General features: G+C 39.1%; 1 protein-coding gene across 16 annotated transcripts in view; it reads right to left on the minus strand.

Moving 5' to 3' along the window:
• The window catches only part of LOC115214409 (breast cancer type 2 susceptibility protein-like), a 210,963-nt gene that overhangs the window by 7,712 nt on the left and 185,328 nt on the right, over positions 1-17,923 (minus strand). For all 16 annotated transcript variants that reach the window (XM_036504782.1, XM_036504776.1, XM_036504779.1 and 13 more), the window contains one exon: positions 3,391-3,469. In XM_036504782.1, the coding sequence (XP_036360675.1) occupies positions 3,391-3,469 (79 nt within the window). The remainder of the gene's footprint in view (positions 1-3,390; positions 3,470-17,923) is intronic.

Genomic DNA, 17,923 nt, shown 5'->3' on the forward strand with positions numbered 1-17,923 from the left:
ACTACTTTCTTTAAAGAATGTTTTAATGTGAAAGCTGTTTATTGTTGTTTTGTATGAGACAATTTTTTCTGTATTCTTTTGAATATTTACTATACAAGTTTAGAGTAGAAAAACTTTACAAGAATAAGTGAGGCTAAAAACGGTAAGAACAGATGTAAACGATAGATTCCTAGACTAATTTAGAAGTTGACCTATCAGACGCACTTTTATCTCATATCTTATTTTACAATATACAGTTCTATTTATCTTTTGAATTTTCATACTGAATTTACAAACCATTAAACTATTTTGTTGAGAGAAGAAGGAAGTTTGCTGATATGAAGACATTTAATGTCAACTCAATAGGTCAGATTGAACGAGAGCTGATGCCAATGAAGGAAAATGCAAGCAATGTGACCTCTGAGGGGTTAGGGAGTGAGATAGAGAAAAGAAGAAAAAAGATTAAGGAACTGATACACAATCCAAACAGGAATTAATTACAAGTTGTTGCTCTCCTAGATAAGTAGCCTGCTTGGCAGTTTGCAAAGTTCACGTCTCATACATATATTCTACCTGGGCAAGTTTTCTATGACTGAGTACTCTTCCTATCAAAAACTGGTTCATATTGTATACTGACTGTATTAAACCATATCACTGTCAGTAGAGAAGTATAAGAAGGTACCATCTACTTTGTATCAGTTGTTATTAGAAGTTACTGTTCTATTAGGCAGGTAGCCTGCATTACAGCATGTGCTCACATCTTGCTTGTACATATGGTTAATTGAGAGAATCATCATGTTGAGACACGGACTCTGTAAACTTCATAGTAGGTTACCTGCCTGGGAAGGTAAGAACAGATATAGGATAGAACAAGTCCTCTTAGTATGGGACATCTATAATGAAAAAAAAAGGAGCAAAGTTTCCTTCTCAAGTCATACCAACTCATAAGGACCCAAGTTTCCATGGCATGTATATTCCCCACCTGGACGGAATGCCAGTCTACTGCAGGATTACTCATTTTTGCCAGCTGAGTGGACCGGAGCAATGTGAAATGAATTGTTTTAATGAAGAACACAATATGTCGCCTGGTTTGTTCCTTCTTGAGCCCTGCGTGGCTTATAAGGGCTCGTTTCCCGGTTTCTTTGGCGTATAGGTTACCCACTTGGACAGGACGCCAGTCTGTCGCAGGTGAGCTGCAAGATGCAGGATGAAAGAGTGAGAGAAAGTTGTGGCAAAAGAGTCAGCTGAAGTTTGCCATTACCTTCTGCTGGAGCCGCGTGGAGCTTAGGTGTTTCACTCATAAACACACACATTGCTCGGTCTGTGATTTGAACCCGCGATCCCTCGACCGCGAGTCCGCTGCTCTAACCACAAGGCAAAGAATATGTTACCTGGTCCAGGAACTGAAGCCACAATCTGACAACCATGAGTCCAACACTCTAACCACTAAACCACATGCCTTCTGATTACCTCTGTAGTGCACATGGCACAATTAAATGCATCCAATACACTCAGGTTATTAAACTACAGAAAATATGACAAGACAGAAATGAGTGAAATACAGACTCTGTAAACTGCATGGCAGGCCACTCATCAAAGAGTGCAGTGACTGATACAGGTTAGAAGGGATACTTCAGTGCTTTTTGCTGTGACAACCACACATGCTGCCTCATGAGAGGAGGATAAAAGGGTCCCCTCTACCTGGTATTAGTTTTCATTCAGAACTACTACCCTATTAGACAGGTAACCTGCAATGTGACTCTCACTGATGTAAGTCACAATTCCTCATATGTTCTATTTTTGGTATGATTATTTGGGGAGGGGAAGTGTTATTAAGGCATTTGGCAGGGGGTGGGTTTAACTACCTAGGTTATTTGTCCTGGAGGGTTACTATATACATAGAACACTCATACGTAACCTCTCCATTCCACATCCTTATATTTCTTTCCCAAACCCCACAATAAACTTATTGTTTACATTTTTTTCATTGGTATCAACTTATGTTCAAGCTCATCCTGCCAACTGACTGAGTTTACTTCAACTTTCTTCATATCAACAGACTCCGTTCCTTTCAACGAAACAGATTAGAGGTTTGCAAATTCAGCATGAATAACCAAAAGCTAGAGAGAATAATTGCATGTTGTGTATCAAAAATGAAAGTGTCTCTATGAGGTTGATTTCTACACTGATTAAAATCAGAGGTTCTCAACTTTGTTTGGCGTAAGCATGTTACTTCACACATATTATTTATACAATAAACTGTGTAGTAAATCAAAAGGATACAAAAAGTAATTGTGCTCTTGTACAAAATAAAAATGGACGGCTTTCAAGCTAAAAATGTTTTCCATAGATGTAGGCAATGTATGGTGATGAAGAAGTTTGCTTTGCAATCATGTGGCTTCAGGTTCAGTCCTATTGCATGACACCTTGGGGAAGTGAGTTCCACTGTAGTCCCAGGCTGACCAATGCCTTGTGAGTAAATCTGGTAGACTGAAACTGTGTGAAAGCCATCATGTGTGTGTATACATATGTATGTGTGTATGTTTCTTTGTGTCTGTGTTTATTCCTCACCAGTTGACAACCAGGATTCATTTGTTTACATTCTCATAGCTTAACAGTTCAGCAAACGAGACTAAAAGAATAAGTATCAGACTTTAAAAGAATAAAAGAAGCAAAAAAAAAAAGTAAAGACAGATGTCAAGTTGGTGCCCCAGCATGGCAGAGTCCAAAGACTGAAACAAATAAAAAAAAAAGAAAAGGATAAAGGATTGTAGAGGTGCATGGCTTAGTGGTTAGGGTGTTGGACTCATGATCGTAAGATTGTGGTTTTGATTCCTGGACTTGGAGTGGTTGGCATTAGGAAGAGCATCCAGCTGTAGAAGCTCTGCCAGATCAAGATTGGAGCCTGGTGCAGCTGTCTGGTTTGCAGTCCTCAGTCAAATCGTCCAACCCATGCTAGCATGGAAAGCAGACATTAAACGATGATGATGATGATGATGGACTGGGTGATGCATTGTATTCTTGAACAAAACACTTCATTTCCTGTTGCTCCAGTCAGTAAAAATGGTAAAACTCAGTTGGTAAAAATGGGTAGTCCATGATGGACCAGCGTCCCATGCAGGGAGGGGCATATACATCAGAAAAACCAGGAAACCAACCCTATGGTCCTCAGAGAGTAATGTGGACTAACCATATAATGTAAAGTACCAACATGAAATGTTTGGTACAAGTATAGCGTTCAAACTGTAAGATAAATGTAACACAAAAGTTTGTGAATTCTCTCTTGCTGCATGGGCAAGATAATGTGAATCATTACAATCCATCCAACCCATGCCAGCATCGAAAAATGGACGTATGATGATGAGGATGATGAAGAATACAAAACGATTGAAAGACGATATTAATTTTTACCTGCATATAACCCCAGAAACAAATTGTGAAAATGTTCCCTTCAACATCAACTGCATGTAACTGTTCAAGTTTATGTTGGCTGAAAGTATAAAAAAAACACTTAAGAATTTCTTTATTATGAGTATGAGAATGTATTAAATAAATAAATAAATATAAGAGAAAGAGAGAGAGAGAGAGAGAGAGAGAGAGAGAGAGTAAAGTGGGTGACTAGAAGTAAGGAGTTAGGGATGAATACAGCAATGGTGTCCTTGAGCAAACAGCTAATGCAAGGGAGACAATAAATATTTCATAGCATTTGATGGGATAAGAATTTGAATTTGAAATTAAGGAATAAAAGGAATAGACATATAGTGGAGTCTGGTGCAGCCCCTCAGCTTATCAGCCCTGGTCAAACTATCCAACCCATTCCAGCATGGACAACAAATATTAAATTATGATGATGATGATGAAGAGAACACACAGTAATGAAGTCCTTAAAATTTCTAGTCAGTGGTAATCATGTATAGCACTATTTTATTCTTTTTAAAAATCATCAGCATGACATAATCCAAGATATATTTAATCAAACATTAAATGAAATGAGATATTTGGTTATGGATGGAAAATAATGACAGCTGGGAAAAAATTCATTGAATGTGTGGGTTTCTTTTTTTTTTTTTTTATAAGCAGATAGAAAAAGGGAAGGATATTGTAATCATTCTGACATGAAAATAAATAGTAGGGTTTAGAGAGTAGTGGTATGATAGTCATATAAACAGACAGAATAATTTAACAAAAAAAGTTTTAAATCAACCATCAATAATATCAAATGTAAGGTTTGTGTGGTTAAGAAGCTTTCTTTCCTACTATGTGGTTTCAAGTTCAGTCTCACTGCATGGTCTTTTGGGTAAGAGCCTTCTATTAAAATCTAAGGCCAAACAAAGACTTGTGAGTAGATTTAGTACATGAAAAAAGCCTGCCTGCCTGCCATCCATCTATATATATATACATTTTTTTTATGGACCAAGATATTCCTGATGGACATAGAAGTGAAGGTGTGTCATCTCAGGATGGACATATGATGAAAACAGGCCAACGCTGAAAGGATACCTGGATCCTGATGAACCAGATCTTCAATACCCAAACCATCACCACAAGTGTAACATGGAGTGAGACTGGGTTGCACCTTGTTTCTGATTGTGATTGGTTTCATCAAATGGAAAGCAATGAATAGCCCCAATTTTGGGATGATGTGGGGACTAATGGATTTGGATTTCACAGATGATTAGGCATTATTAAACTGCAGCAAAGATATGCTATGTATCAGTGCTGAAAAGACCAAAGCCATGTCAACTGGTGGAGCCCAAGCAAAACTTGTCAGTCTTGGATAAGATGAAACTGAGTGTGTTGATAAGTTTACATATCTTAGAATTTGCATTTCCAACGACTGTAATGCAGAAGTTGACCAGGATAGGTAAAGCAATGTCAGTATTTGAATGTCTTCGTCCAATATGGAGATCAAAAACCACCAACAAGAAGATAAAGTTGCAGGTATACTCATCTATTTTTTATACCAATGGCCATCTACATCTGTGAATCCTGGAAGAAGGCAACACAGATTTCAGTTGCTGGAAATGTTCCATTGATCCTGCCAACATTCAATTCTGGGATTCTCTTATCAGAACAAAGTGAAAAACAAAGAAGAGATGAAAAGAGCTAGTATGTGAAGTTTACAGGACATGGTGACTAAGTGGCAAATATGGTTTATTGGCCATGTGCTTTGAATACTGTAGGAGAGAGACATCCTACCAATGTGATGGAGTGGATGCTGAAAGGAGGTAAAAGAACAAGAGGAAGACCAAAAAGATATGGCACAGTACATTCTGGGATGAGGTGATAATGATGTGCATTGGCTTGAGTGGAGCCAGGAAGAAAGTGAACAATTGGGATGTTTGAAGAAGGCTTGTTGCTTGTTGTGCTGACAACACTGGAGGATCTAAAAGCTAAAAGTCAGTAAGGGTGGGGTGTGTCTGCCTGTATGTCTTTGTCTTTGGCATCACACGATGGTTGTAAATGAGCTACCATCATCACACAAGCAATGTTGTTCATTTCTAATCTTCCATGAAAACATGTCTGGCTATGAGGAAATATTACTTTGCTAGGAACTAGGTGAAGGCATCTAGTTTCAATGAATTTTCTTGAACCCATGCAAGCATGCCAAAGTGGATGTTAAAACAGTGATGAAATATTGATGACGATGATGATGATTCTATTGTAAATGACCTCAAGGAAATGGTAATCATAAAAATGGAGCCAGAATGGCAGAAAAAGTAAAATTAGAAATATCAAGAAAATGTTGTTAGCATGGTTCAATGTAGTAGGCCAGGAAATTAAAATTTATTGAAAACTGCAACTTTACTGATAAGAACAAATCATTATCTGAATACTAATTCTGGTGATAAAAACCTAATAGAGACTAACTAAGAATGTTAATCAAACATGGAATGCAGCAAGGGATAAGTGTTGGTCTGTCTGTCTCTCTCTCTATATATCCAGATGCACACACAGATATATATATATATGTGTGTGTGTGTGACTGCGTGTGCATCGTTGGCGATTTTCTTTCTCTGTTTTCCCTTCCTTGGATCTTTCCTTTTTCTATGTTTCTAATGAAGAGCTCTGCTCGAAACGTTACATCCTCCTTCTTTCTTTCCTTTCCTGAGCGTCCAATAACACTAAACTTGTTCCACATCCTCATGTTGTTGTGTTTTCTCTTTGTTCATGTTTGGATTAACTATACATATATATACAAATGAGTAACAAAGATGTACAGGTGTCAATTCATTACGGCCGTTTCAAGCAACTCCTTTAATTGATTAATGAAAACATTACATCATTTGAAAGAAACCGTTCTAATCAGATGACCATATAGACTTCAAATATAAGGGATACAACTATTTCCTTAACATATTCAATTCAATAATGGAACTCAAAATATTTACATTGTGTTTTTTTTTTGTCATATCTGTGGCAGAATGAGTTTAGAAAAATAATGCACACCTTGTTAAGTCTACTATAATTTGGAGAGTAGCAGAGGAAATAGTGGGGGTGACCTAGTTACTTACATTTAGAAGACTTTATGTAGAATGTAGTCTTCAACCATTTAGAATTATATCCATTAGAGTTGTCAACTGTATTCTAGTTAATAGTGATAAATCAATTAATGTCAGACAATTTGCTAGACTCTCAATGTAGGGGGGGGGGGGGGGGGGCATACATCTAGCTTTATCTACATAAAAGGGTAGGGCGTAGGGGAATGCCTGGTGGGGGAAGGGGTGGTAATTGGAAGAAAGAAGGATAGGGACAGCCAATACTTATTTTGATTATCATATTAAAGGGGAATATAATGAAAAAACAAAAGGATAAGTAATATAGACTTTAGGGATGACATTTAGAACTGAAGGATAAGGGAAATACTAAAATATAACTTAGTAAATTTATAATATTAAAGTGAGAAAATCAATGGTGAAAGAACAACAGATTTACTAAATAATAAGAAGCAAAGCAAAGCAAAGAAACATGATTTAGTGGGACAGGGACTAAAGGCAATTGACAGAACAACATTATAGGGGAAATTCAAGTGCTGGATAGTGCAATTTGGACTGTACTCAAGGATAATGTGGCCATTGCAAATGTATGAAATAGCCTCGAGTAGAGTAGAAAGGATGGAACAAAGATGCAGTATGTTTATCAGAAAATGGCTTGGTCTTCCAGAACCACTGAATACAACGGCACTATATGGAAAAGCCATGCGACAACAACCAATAACATCAATCGCCGAAGAATATAAGGCAGGAAAGGCAAGGACAGTAATGATACTAAGATATTCGAAAGATTAGAACATTCGAGAAAACCCTCCAAAGGTACGAACAGGGAGGAAATGGAAAGCAGAAGCAGTAAACAGCGCAACTTGAAAGTTAAGGTAAGCTGATATAGTCAGAGCAACACAAGAAGCAAGAGCCGGTTTAGGGTCGCATAATTTCAAACCATTTTGCATGAGCAGTGTAAAAGAGATGAAAGAGGCAGTGGTATACGAAGTGAGAAAGGAGGAAGAAGAAAGGCAAAATGTATATTTGGTGCAATGTAGTCAACAGGGACAGTGCCTGAGATGGGAGGAATATGAGGTTAGTTGCAGAATCTCATGGAAGGAACTTTGGGCTTGAGAACAAGCAAGAACATCCTTCCTGATTAAGCCTACCTTCAACGTTTTTACCTTCACTGGCCAATTTAGTCTGGTGGAACATACAAATGGCTGATGAATGTAGATGCGGAGTGGAAATGATGGTGAGACATGTTCTGTCAAACTACAGGCGAGCACTAGACAGATATACATGGCATCACAATCAAGTCCTTAGTGTCATAAGCACAGCACTCAAGAAGATCGAGGGATATAATAGGGGAGAATACTCAAAAGTGGAAACGGAGAAGGAGGGAAAAGGACAAAAGGCGAGGCCTTGAAATAAAATATATGAGACAGATGAAAGATGGAAGGGATACTGGGAGCTGGCTATGGATTTAGAAAGACTGTTAAGATTTCCACTCATAAAAACAACAAAAAGACCGAACTTAATCCTATAGAATATAGAGTGGAAAATTGTAATTTTGCTACAGCTGACAGTGTCATGGGAAGAAAACATCCCTAATGCAGAGCAACGGGAGGAGAAAAGGTATGAGAGATTAATTGAAGAGTGCAGAGATCAAGGATGGACTGTCGAGTATTACCACCTAGCAGTGGAGGCTAGAGGCTTCAATGAAAGGAAAATGGCAACGTTATTTAAAAGAAGGTTTGCCTTTTCGAGCTCAGAGCTGAGTGAAGTAATAAGGAGGATACAGGAGGCAGTCGATAAAGCCAGCTTCTATATATGGCTGAAACGAGAAGACCCAAAATGGCTTGAAATATTTTGAGTTCCATTATTGAATTGAATTGAATATATTAAGGAAATGGTTATGTCCTTTATGTTTGAAGTCTATGTGGTCATCTGACAAGAACGGTTTCTTTCAAATGATGTAATGTCTTCATTAATCAATTAAAATAATCACTTGAAATGGCTGTAATGAATTGACACCTGTACATCTTTGTTACTCATTTTTATTTTATTCACCTAACTTGGAATCTGCACTTTGGAAATATTATAGAAAGTACCTTTATAAAAAGTACATGTCTGAATTACCAAAGCAGATATCCTTACTTAGCTGGGTTGGTAGGAATATCAGGTACAAACACCCCTGCACAGAGATGCTGGCGGCGGCGTCATCGTCGTTGTCATCATCAACGTTTATTGTCCACTTTCCATGCTGGCATGGGTTGGACGATTTGACTGAGGACTGGCGAGCCAGATGGCTGCACCAGGCTCCAATCTGATTTGGCAGAGTTACTACAGATTGATGCCCTTCCTAACACCAACCACTCCGAGAGTGTAGTAGGTGCTTTTACATGCCACTGGCACGAGGGCCAGTCAGGTGGTACTGGCAACAGCCACACTCAAATGGTGTTTTTTTATGTGCCACCTGCACAGGAGCCAGTCCAGTGGTACTGGCAATGACCTCGCTTGAATAAATTTTTTACGTGGCAGTTAAGCAATGCTGGTAACGATCACGCTTGAATGGTGCTTTTTATGTGCCACCGGCATGGAATAGAAGATGGATTTAATATGAATCTTTATTCAGCATGGCAACTCTTTCAACCCATCCTGTAGCTGTCCCTTATGGGTAGGATATTGTGCATCTAGTTGTATTGCATCAATCAGTGCAGGTTGTGTTTTTTCAGGTGCTTGGTGTAAAAAAGAGATATCCCACTACATATACTGAGTTCTTATTCTTGTTTGTTGCATGTTGATACATACATATATATATATATATATATATATACACATATATATATATATATATATATACATATCGTCTGGTCCCCATGCCGGTGGCATGTAAAAAGCACCCGCTACACTCATGGAGTGGTTGGCGTTAGGAAGGGCATCCAGCTGTAGAAACACTGCCAGATCAGACTGGGCCTGGTGCAGCCTCCTGGCTTCCCAGACCCCAGTTGAACCGTCCAACCCATGCCAGCATGGAAAGTGGACGTTAAATGATGATGGTGATGATATACACACACACACACACACATATATATATATATCTTGAAATTGTAGTCATGGCCAGTGCTGCCTGACTGGCACCAGTGCTGGTGACATGTAATAAGCACCATTTGAGTGTAGGTCAATGCTAGTTCCACCTGACTGGCTCCCTGTGCTAGTGGTATGTAAAAAAGCACTATACAAATGTGGTCAATGCCAGTGCCCCCTGACTGGCTCCCATGCCAGTGGCATGTACAGAGCACCATTTGAAAGTGGTCAATGCCAGTGCCCGCTGATTGGCTCCTGTGCTGGTGACACATAAAAAACACTTACTATACTCTTGGAGTGGTTGGCATTAGGAAGGACATCCAGCTGCAGAAAACTTGCCAGATTAGATTGGAGCCTGGTGCAGCCTACTGGCTTGCCAGTCCTCAGTCAAACTGTCCAACCCATGCCAGCATGGAAAACGGATGTTAAACGATGACGAGGATGATGATGATATATCATTGGTAAAACAGAAATCCAAATAAGGAGCACATTCTAAGTTATAGAGCAGAATATGAAATAAATAAAGTTAGATAAGGTTGATTTATGGAATTACTCTGGGTTTCATGTTCATCTTCATAAAGCTCTTAGCCAACATAAGAGCTTTATGGAGATGAACATGAAACCCAGGGTAATTCCATAAATCAACCTTATTTAACTTTAAAAAAAAATCACCTTTCAAAAACTGTATTAAGTAGTCATCATAGACTTTCAGATATATATATATATATATAATATATATATATATATATACTCAAAATAGCAACAAGAATAACTTTGGTAATTTGGTACCAAATTACCAAAGTTATTCTTGTTGCTTATTTTGATTATAATCACCCCATGGATTTTTATGGATAACACCATACAGAATTCTGGTGCATCTAAATTAAGTACCATATTTATTTTAATCTAAATTTTTGCTGAACTTATATATATATTAGAAGAAATGAGGTAATCAGAAGATCGGATGGTTTGTATTTACAGATATTTATTTATATATTACATTTTTTACATATATATCATATCACTTAGTTCATTAGCGCTTTCTCCCATTCTAGTGGGGTTTTCAAATGAAAATAAGTTCCTTTACTGGGGATTTTAATCATTTTATAGTTTCTGGTTGTGGTGGGGAGGAATGTTAGACAGTACAAGAGGGTGAGGTGGATGAGGAGGAAGTGAGAAGGAGAACATGTGTGTATGTGTGTGTGCGTGTCACGCTTATACGTGAAATATTTGAAAAAAAAACCTTTTTATCGGTTCAAAATGAACAACTAAATTACACCATCTTGAAAATTGTATATCATAGGAAAGTTAAAATTAAAGTGACAGTTAAAAAGTACAGATGAAGTAAATTATAAAAATAATATAATGTATATAACAGGCAATATATATATATACACACACACATATATATATACATATACAGACGTATACTAAATGTTCTTCTATATTAGATAGTAAATCGAAAGATGTGTTCTTCAATGTCACTATATACATATATACATGCTTACACATGAAATATTAGAAAAAAACCTTCTATCGATTCAAAATGAACAAAATGAATCGATAGAAGGTTTTTTTCTAATATTTCATGTGTAAGCATGTATATATTTTTACCATCCAATTTTTACCATCCAGTGAAGTGTACACGGAATTACCCATTGGAAGAATTCATGGAGTGACCAGCAACATATTGTAGTCACAGATGTTAAATACTGATTGAAGTATTTAACTAGAACTTAACTTGGAGCTAATAAGGTATCTGCCTAAATAATATATATCCCCACAAACTCACTTTTACACACACACACACACACAAGGGGCAATAAAAAATTGTCAGCACTTTTGTTAAAACTTAGTTTAGGTTGGCTATATTGATTTCAGCATTTGTGTGCTAAAAGGCAATATTTTTGTGGTTACATACTCAAGTTTTGACCTTGATTGCTTCAGCATTTTTTCCCGTATTACAGAGAAAACATAGCCACTCCACTGGCAGTGTGCACCAAGGAAGATCAGAGATCAGTATCCGATTTCTCTGGTCTGAAGGTGTCAGGGGCTGAAATTTATTGCAAGTTATCAGTACAATATGAGAGCATTGAAAAGTTTAAAAATAGCTGGACAAGCATGAAGCATAGTGTGGGAGCAGGACGCCCATCAACCTCCACAAGTGACGTGAAGATTCAAGAAACTTGAGAAATGCTTCTGGCAAACCAATGAGTGACCATTGATGAGGTGGCATGTTCTCTGAGAATTAATTATAGTTCTGTGTAACAAAATCACCCATGACAAGCTTTGCTTCCATAAAGTCTGTGCAAGCTGGGTGTCAAGAGAGCTTACCGAAGCACATAAGTGCAATTGTACAGAAACCTGTCAACACTTACTTGACCACCACAATGATGAAGGCGAAGCTTTTTTTTGAAGAGAACAGTCACAGGAGATGAGACCAGGGTTCATCATTTTGAGCCACAATCCAAAACGCAGAATATGGAATGAAAATACATGGAATTGCCAGCGGAAAAGAAAATGAAGACACAACCTTCCACAGAAAAAGTGATGTTAACCGTTTTCTGTGGTGCAAAAGGGCCTATACTGGACCATTACATGGATAAGGGGTCTACAAAGTAATGCTGGCCAACAAACTGAAACCAGCAATTCGCACCAAATGTCAAGGTATTGTTAAAGCAAGTGTGATTGCTGCATGGCAATATATGACCACATACAGCTGTCCACACAATTGAAACTATTGAAAAATTACCAAGTGTCAAACTATCCAACCCATGCCAGGAAGATGGACATTAAATGATGATGATGAGATATGAGGAGTGTTCATTAAAGACTTTCTCTGACCCAATTCCCAAGGACTGGGATAAAGGAAACTTGGCATAATTATTAGTCCTTCTCTACATAGCCACCACCAATGGTGGCACACTTCTCCCATTGCCTTATGTAGCTGTGAAGACCTCATCAGTAGCAGTCAGTAGGTTGCATCTGGAGCCAAGACTTTACCTAGGAAATATATTTCTTTACTACCCACAAGGGGCTAAACACAGAGGGGACAAACAAAGACAGACATAGGTATTAAGTCGATTACATCGACCCCAGTGCGTAACTGGTAATTAATTTATCGACCCCGAAGGATGAAAGGCAAAGTCGACCTCAGCGGAATTTGAACCCAGAACGTAACGGCAGACGAAATATGGCTACGCATTTCGACCGGCGTGCTAACGTTTTTGCCAGCTTGCCGCCTTCGGAAATAAGTTCATCATAATCTGAAAAGTGCTCCCTTTCAAAAAAGACTATATGGTTGGAAAGAGGTGAAAGTCAGATGGTACAAGGTCGGGAGAGTAAGGTGGTCGAGGAAGGATTTCATAGCTGCAGGAGTGTGCTTGCATCTGGGCAACATGCACATTGTGAATTGGGGCATTGTCTTGAAGGAGGTACACTCTTTTGCTCAGCATGTCATGCCTCTCAGCTTTGATAGCATCCTGCAATTTCTGCAGCAGAGAAGCATAATATGGCCCCATTAATTGTGGTACCTTTTGCTAGAAAATCTATCATCACTACTCTGCACTGGTCCCAAAAGACTGTGAGCATCACCTTGCCTGCTGAGGGTTGGACATGAGCCTTCTTTGGAGGTAGTGAGTTATCATGCTTCTATTCCTTCAACTGGACTTTAGTCTCAGGATCATAGTGATGGACTCCTGTTTCAACCTGTGTAAAAAGTCTGCTGTAAAAGTCCTCCTCGTTTTCTTTGCACATTGTCAAAAGAGTCTAGGAGCAATTGACTCGTTCCTGCTTCTGCAAAGGTGTGAGTATCTGAGCAATCCATCATGCAGACAACTTTTATCTGTGCAAATGGTTGTGAATGATTTTTTCCATGGACCCTACACTTATCTTCAATTCTTGGGCTAGTTGCCAAATACTTATGCAGCAATCATCCAAAATGGTGGCTTCTACTTTATGGATGGTGTAATTATCAATGGTGGAATGTGGTCATCTAGAAATAGGAGTAGTTTCCACCGATGTCCGACCACATTTGAACTGGCAATGCCAGTGCTTGACTATGTTGTATGATGATGCATCGTCACCATAAACTTCTTTCATCTCATCAACTTTTCAAATATAAGAACCTGATCATTGATCTACTTTCAACTTCCTCCATTATCACGCTTTAGTCCACTTCAGCAGCTATAAAAGACAACTGAACACTAGTGGAAAGCTGCAATTTACAATCTGACATGTAGAAACATGTATGATTATACCTGTACAAATTCCGTTACTGCAACAACCAGAAGTGGGTCAGGGGAAATCTTTAATGAACACCCCTCATATATATATATATGTGTGTGTGTTTAAGAATTTTAAAACTCACTTCTTTAACTTTCTAAGACATCTCAACACTTCTAAAGCAAACTTTGTTTGTTTATTTTCATCGTAATTTGAATTTAATATATATTTATATTTATATATAAGTGAAGTGTATACATACTCTTTTGGTATTGAGTACATTCTTCACTAATTTGTGAACAAGTGTTTTCTCCATTATCTATACCAGTGGTTCCCAAAGATCTGTGGTCTGCAAAGGTAGTACTGAGGATACCTATTTCTTTACTACCCACAAGGGGCTAAACACAGAGGGGACAAACAAGGACAGACACATGGATTAAGTCGATTACATGAACCCTAGTGCGTAACTGGTACTTATTTAATCGACCCCGAAAAGGTGAAAGGCAAAGTCGACCTCGGCGGAATTTGAACTCAGAACGTAATGGCAGACGAAATACCACAAAGAATTTCGCCCGACATGCTAATGTTTCTGCCAGCTCGCCGCCTGAGAATACCATGAACGAAATTCAAAATTTCATATATCTATACATAAGGATAAGCATATTAAAAGGGGTCTGAGGGAAAACTCATTTAAATAAAATCTTGATAGTGAAAAGGTTGGAAACCACAGATCTATACACACACACATACACATGAGATTACATGCTTCTGCACAAGAGACAGAGAGACTGAACCCAAAACCGCAAAGGTCACAAAGCAAACTTCTTAAACACATAATAAGGCCTGAGTCTAGAATGATATAATGGCCCATTTATAACAACAACAGAGAAGAACATGCAATGCTACTGCTTCTATCAATTCATGTCAGAGATAAGCGATTATTTTATAGTGTGTAACATGAAATGCAATGTTAAGCCTTGGATTTAAATTTCTGACATTACCTTTACAACTGTCTGTTATCAGTAAGAAACTAATATCTGCATTATAATCATTCAGTCAACAGGTCATGCCGGCTGATTTCCTGGAAATGAACTCAGGATACTTGAGTATTTTGAGTTTATTTCTAGGAAACTTTTAATGATCTTAGATACCATTTGGTAAAGATAAATACTAATAGTTTCTCTAATAGCATGCTGAGAGTAACACTACAAGCTTTCTTGTTGTGGGGGCTCCTGACATAAATTTCCTGTAAATTGAGCAATCATTAATTCCAGGCTTTTAATATTTTTCTTGTTGCATAAAAAAATAAAATCACAAATATCCTTGTTTGTATGATTTGAAAAAGAAAAAAAAAATGGAAAGAAATGATACTGACATGAAACAATAACACTTCATGGAAGAGCTGAAACAGTGTATCATAGCAATAGCAAGTAAGCTTTCCAGAAAAGAATAGTTCAGCATCAACAGAACAGACTTTTTGAGACAGACCAGAGGAGATTTTATCACAAAATAAATAGTGTAGGAGAAACTACTGAAGATGAGAAATCTAATGCAGAAGAAACCGGAAAGTTCTGGAGTGATATTTGGGACAAGCCAATTAATGACAGAAATGCAGTATGTTAGTTAGTTAATTTGGCTCAAAAGCAAATAGCAAGGCCATGTAGGGGGACAAGGAGTTAAGTACAGGGTGGTGTTCATGTAAAGAGTTCAGGCCACTTGAGGTCAAGGGAGGCTTTGAACAAAGCGGTCGTCGGCATCTTCACCATCTCGTCTGGCAGCTTGTTCCACGGATCTGCAACCTGGACGGAGAAAGCTCCTCTCCTTCGATTGAGATGAAATCGTCGCAGGTAGAGCTTTTCGGAATGATCCCGCAGCCGACGCTCTGGAGCAGGAGTGAAGAACAGCTCTTTCGAGAGGTTACACTTTCCGCTTATGATGTTGTGGGTGAGAATGAGATCACCACGGCGGCGGCGTTTTTCTAGAGAATAAAGTTTGAGCGTCCTCAGCCTTTCTTCATAGGACAAAGTTTTGAGACCATGAACCATGCGGGTAGCCAGCTTCTGGACTCTTTCGAGATGCTGTATGTCTTTGAGGAGATAAGGAGAAGAGGCTTGAATCCCGTACTCCAATATGGGTCTCACCAGCATGACATAGAGTGGTAGGAATATGGCTGCTGTGAGCATTCCGAATGACCGTCGAATCAAGAACAGAATTCCGCGTGCTTTGTTGGCAGCATGGACGCACTGGGCTGAAGGCGAAAAGGAGGAATCCACCAAGATACCCAGGTCCTTTACCTGATCGGTCCTCTCTAGCAGCAGATGACCCGGCTCGAAATCAAGTTGAGTTGCAGGAGGAGAGCCAACAGGCAGATGACAGCACTTTGACACGTTAAGACACAGGTCCCATTTCGTTAGACCACTTCCAAATTTGGTGGAGGCATCGACGAAGATCCTCTATATCACCGCGAGGAGCGACCAGTTTGATATCGTCAGCAAATAGAAGGGTGTGTTGCGTGAGGTCGTCGGGCAAGTCATTTATGAAGACTAAGAACAATAAGGGCCCAAGCACTGAACCTTGAGGCACGCCACTGCTCGCACTGGAGACGTCGGACCGCGAACCATTAACTTGGACTTGGAAGGAGCGATCTGAGAGGAAGGCACCAACCCATCGTACAATATCCGGATGGAAACTACATGCTTGAAGCTTGACAAGTAATAGGCGGTGGTTTACCGAGTCAAAAGCTTTGGCAAAGTCCAATAAAACAATGTCAACAGCATCACTATCATCGAGGATGCGCGTCACCAATTCTTCCATTACCAGTAAGTTGGTCAAGCATGATCTCTTCGGCACGAAGCCGTGTTGGGAATCAGAGATAGAGGCTGTGTTTTGGAGGTGGAGCATCATACTTTTCTTAAGGATGGTTTCGAACATCTTGCTGATTATTGATGTAAGGGAAACCGGTCGGTAGTTAAGCGGGTCTTCGCGGCTCCCTTTCTTGAAAATTGGGCATATTATCGCTGTTCTCCAGTCCGCAGGTATAACACCCGTCGCCAATGACATATTGAATAGACGTGTTAAGGGCTCGCAGATGACCGGAGCCAACGCTTTGATAACCCGTGGGTGTATGCCGTCAGGGCCGTGACCCTTGCTGACATCGAGGCCTTGAATAACACATTTGACAGTATGGTAAAAGAAAATGAGGGAAGACATAGTTAGTGAGAAGCATCCAGATCTAAAACTATCGAGAGTATTAATGAGTAAAACGCTAGGAAGGATGCTGAATTGGAAGGGTCCAGGAATAGATTTAGTTCAAGGGTACTGGTTAAAGAAATTTAGTAGCTTACAAGAGGAACTGAAGGAAAGACTAGAAGATTGCCTGAATGGAGAAGTCATACCTAATTGGATGACTAGAAGGAGAATAGCACTCCTTATGAAAGACAAAAGCAAGGGCAATATCACTGAAAATGGATGGTACATGTGGAAGAGGGGGATCCAAGAAGACATGGGATGAAATGGTAAGGACTCATCTCAGGATGTTGGGTCTCACGGAGGAAATGACAATGGATAAGATCTTTGGTGATATCAGGTTCTTGAGAAAACCTACACATGTCAGCGAAACTGAGTTCTAGAAGCGCTGTGTGTTCCACCCTAACATAAGAAGAAGAAAACTTCTCACATACCCTACCATAACAAACCAAACTACATCAGTTCTCTTCCTTAGATTTCCACTTCATGCACTATGCTTACTTTCCACTCCTCAATCCTGTCATCTTGGCCCTGTCTCACTGTATCATTGCTATCCACTAGACTCCGATCTGTGTGTTCCACCCACACTTAACAAGAAAGCATTTTACACCCTACCCCAACAAACCAATCAACATCTTTTCTCTTCCTCACATTTCCTCATTCATGCACTATGTCTATCTCTCACTCCCAATCCTATCCTCATGACCCTGTTTCATTACTGACTGGTAGTCACCTCAACTGTATATACCCAGGTTTTCACCACTCACTTCCCCTCCCTGCTCTCTAATCACATCAAACACACACATAGAAACAAATTTTGGCAATATCCGGCTACTTATATTATGGCCTTCGAACTTCAAGGTTATAACCCTGGTACTTGCCATCATCTATATCTCTCTCTACCT

The sequence above is a fragment of the Octopus sinensis genome, linkage group LG7 (assembly GCF_006345805.1).
Source record: "Octopus sinensis linkage group LG7, ASM634580v1, whole genome shotgun sequence".
NCBI lineage: Eukaryota > Metazoa > Mollusca > Cephalopoda > Octopoda > Octopodidae > Octopus > Octopus sinensis.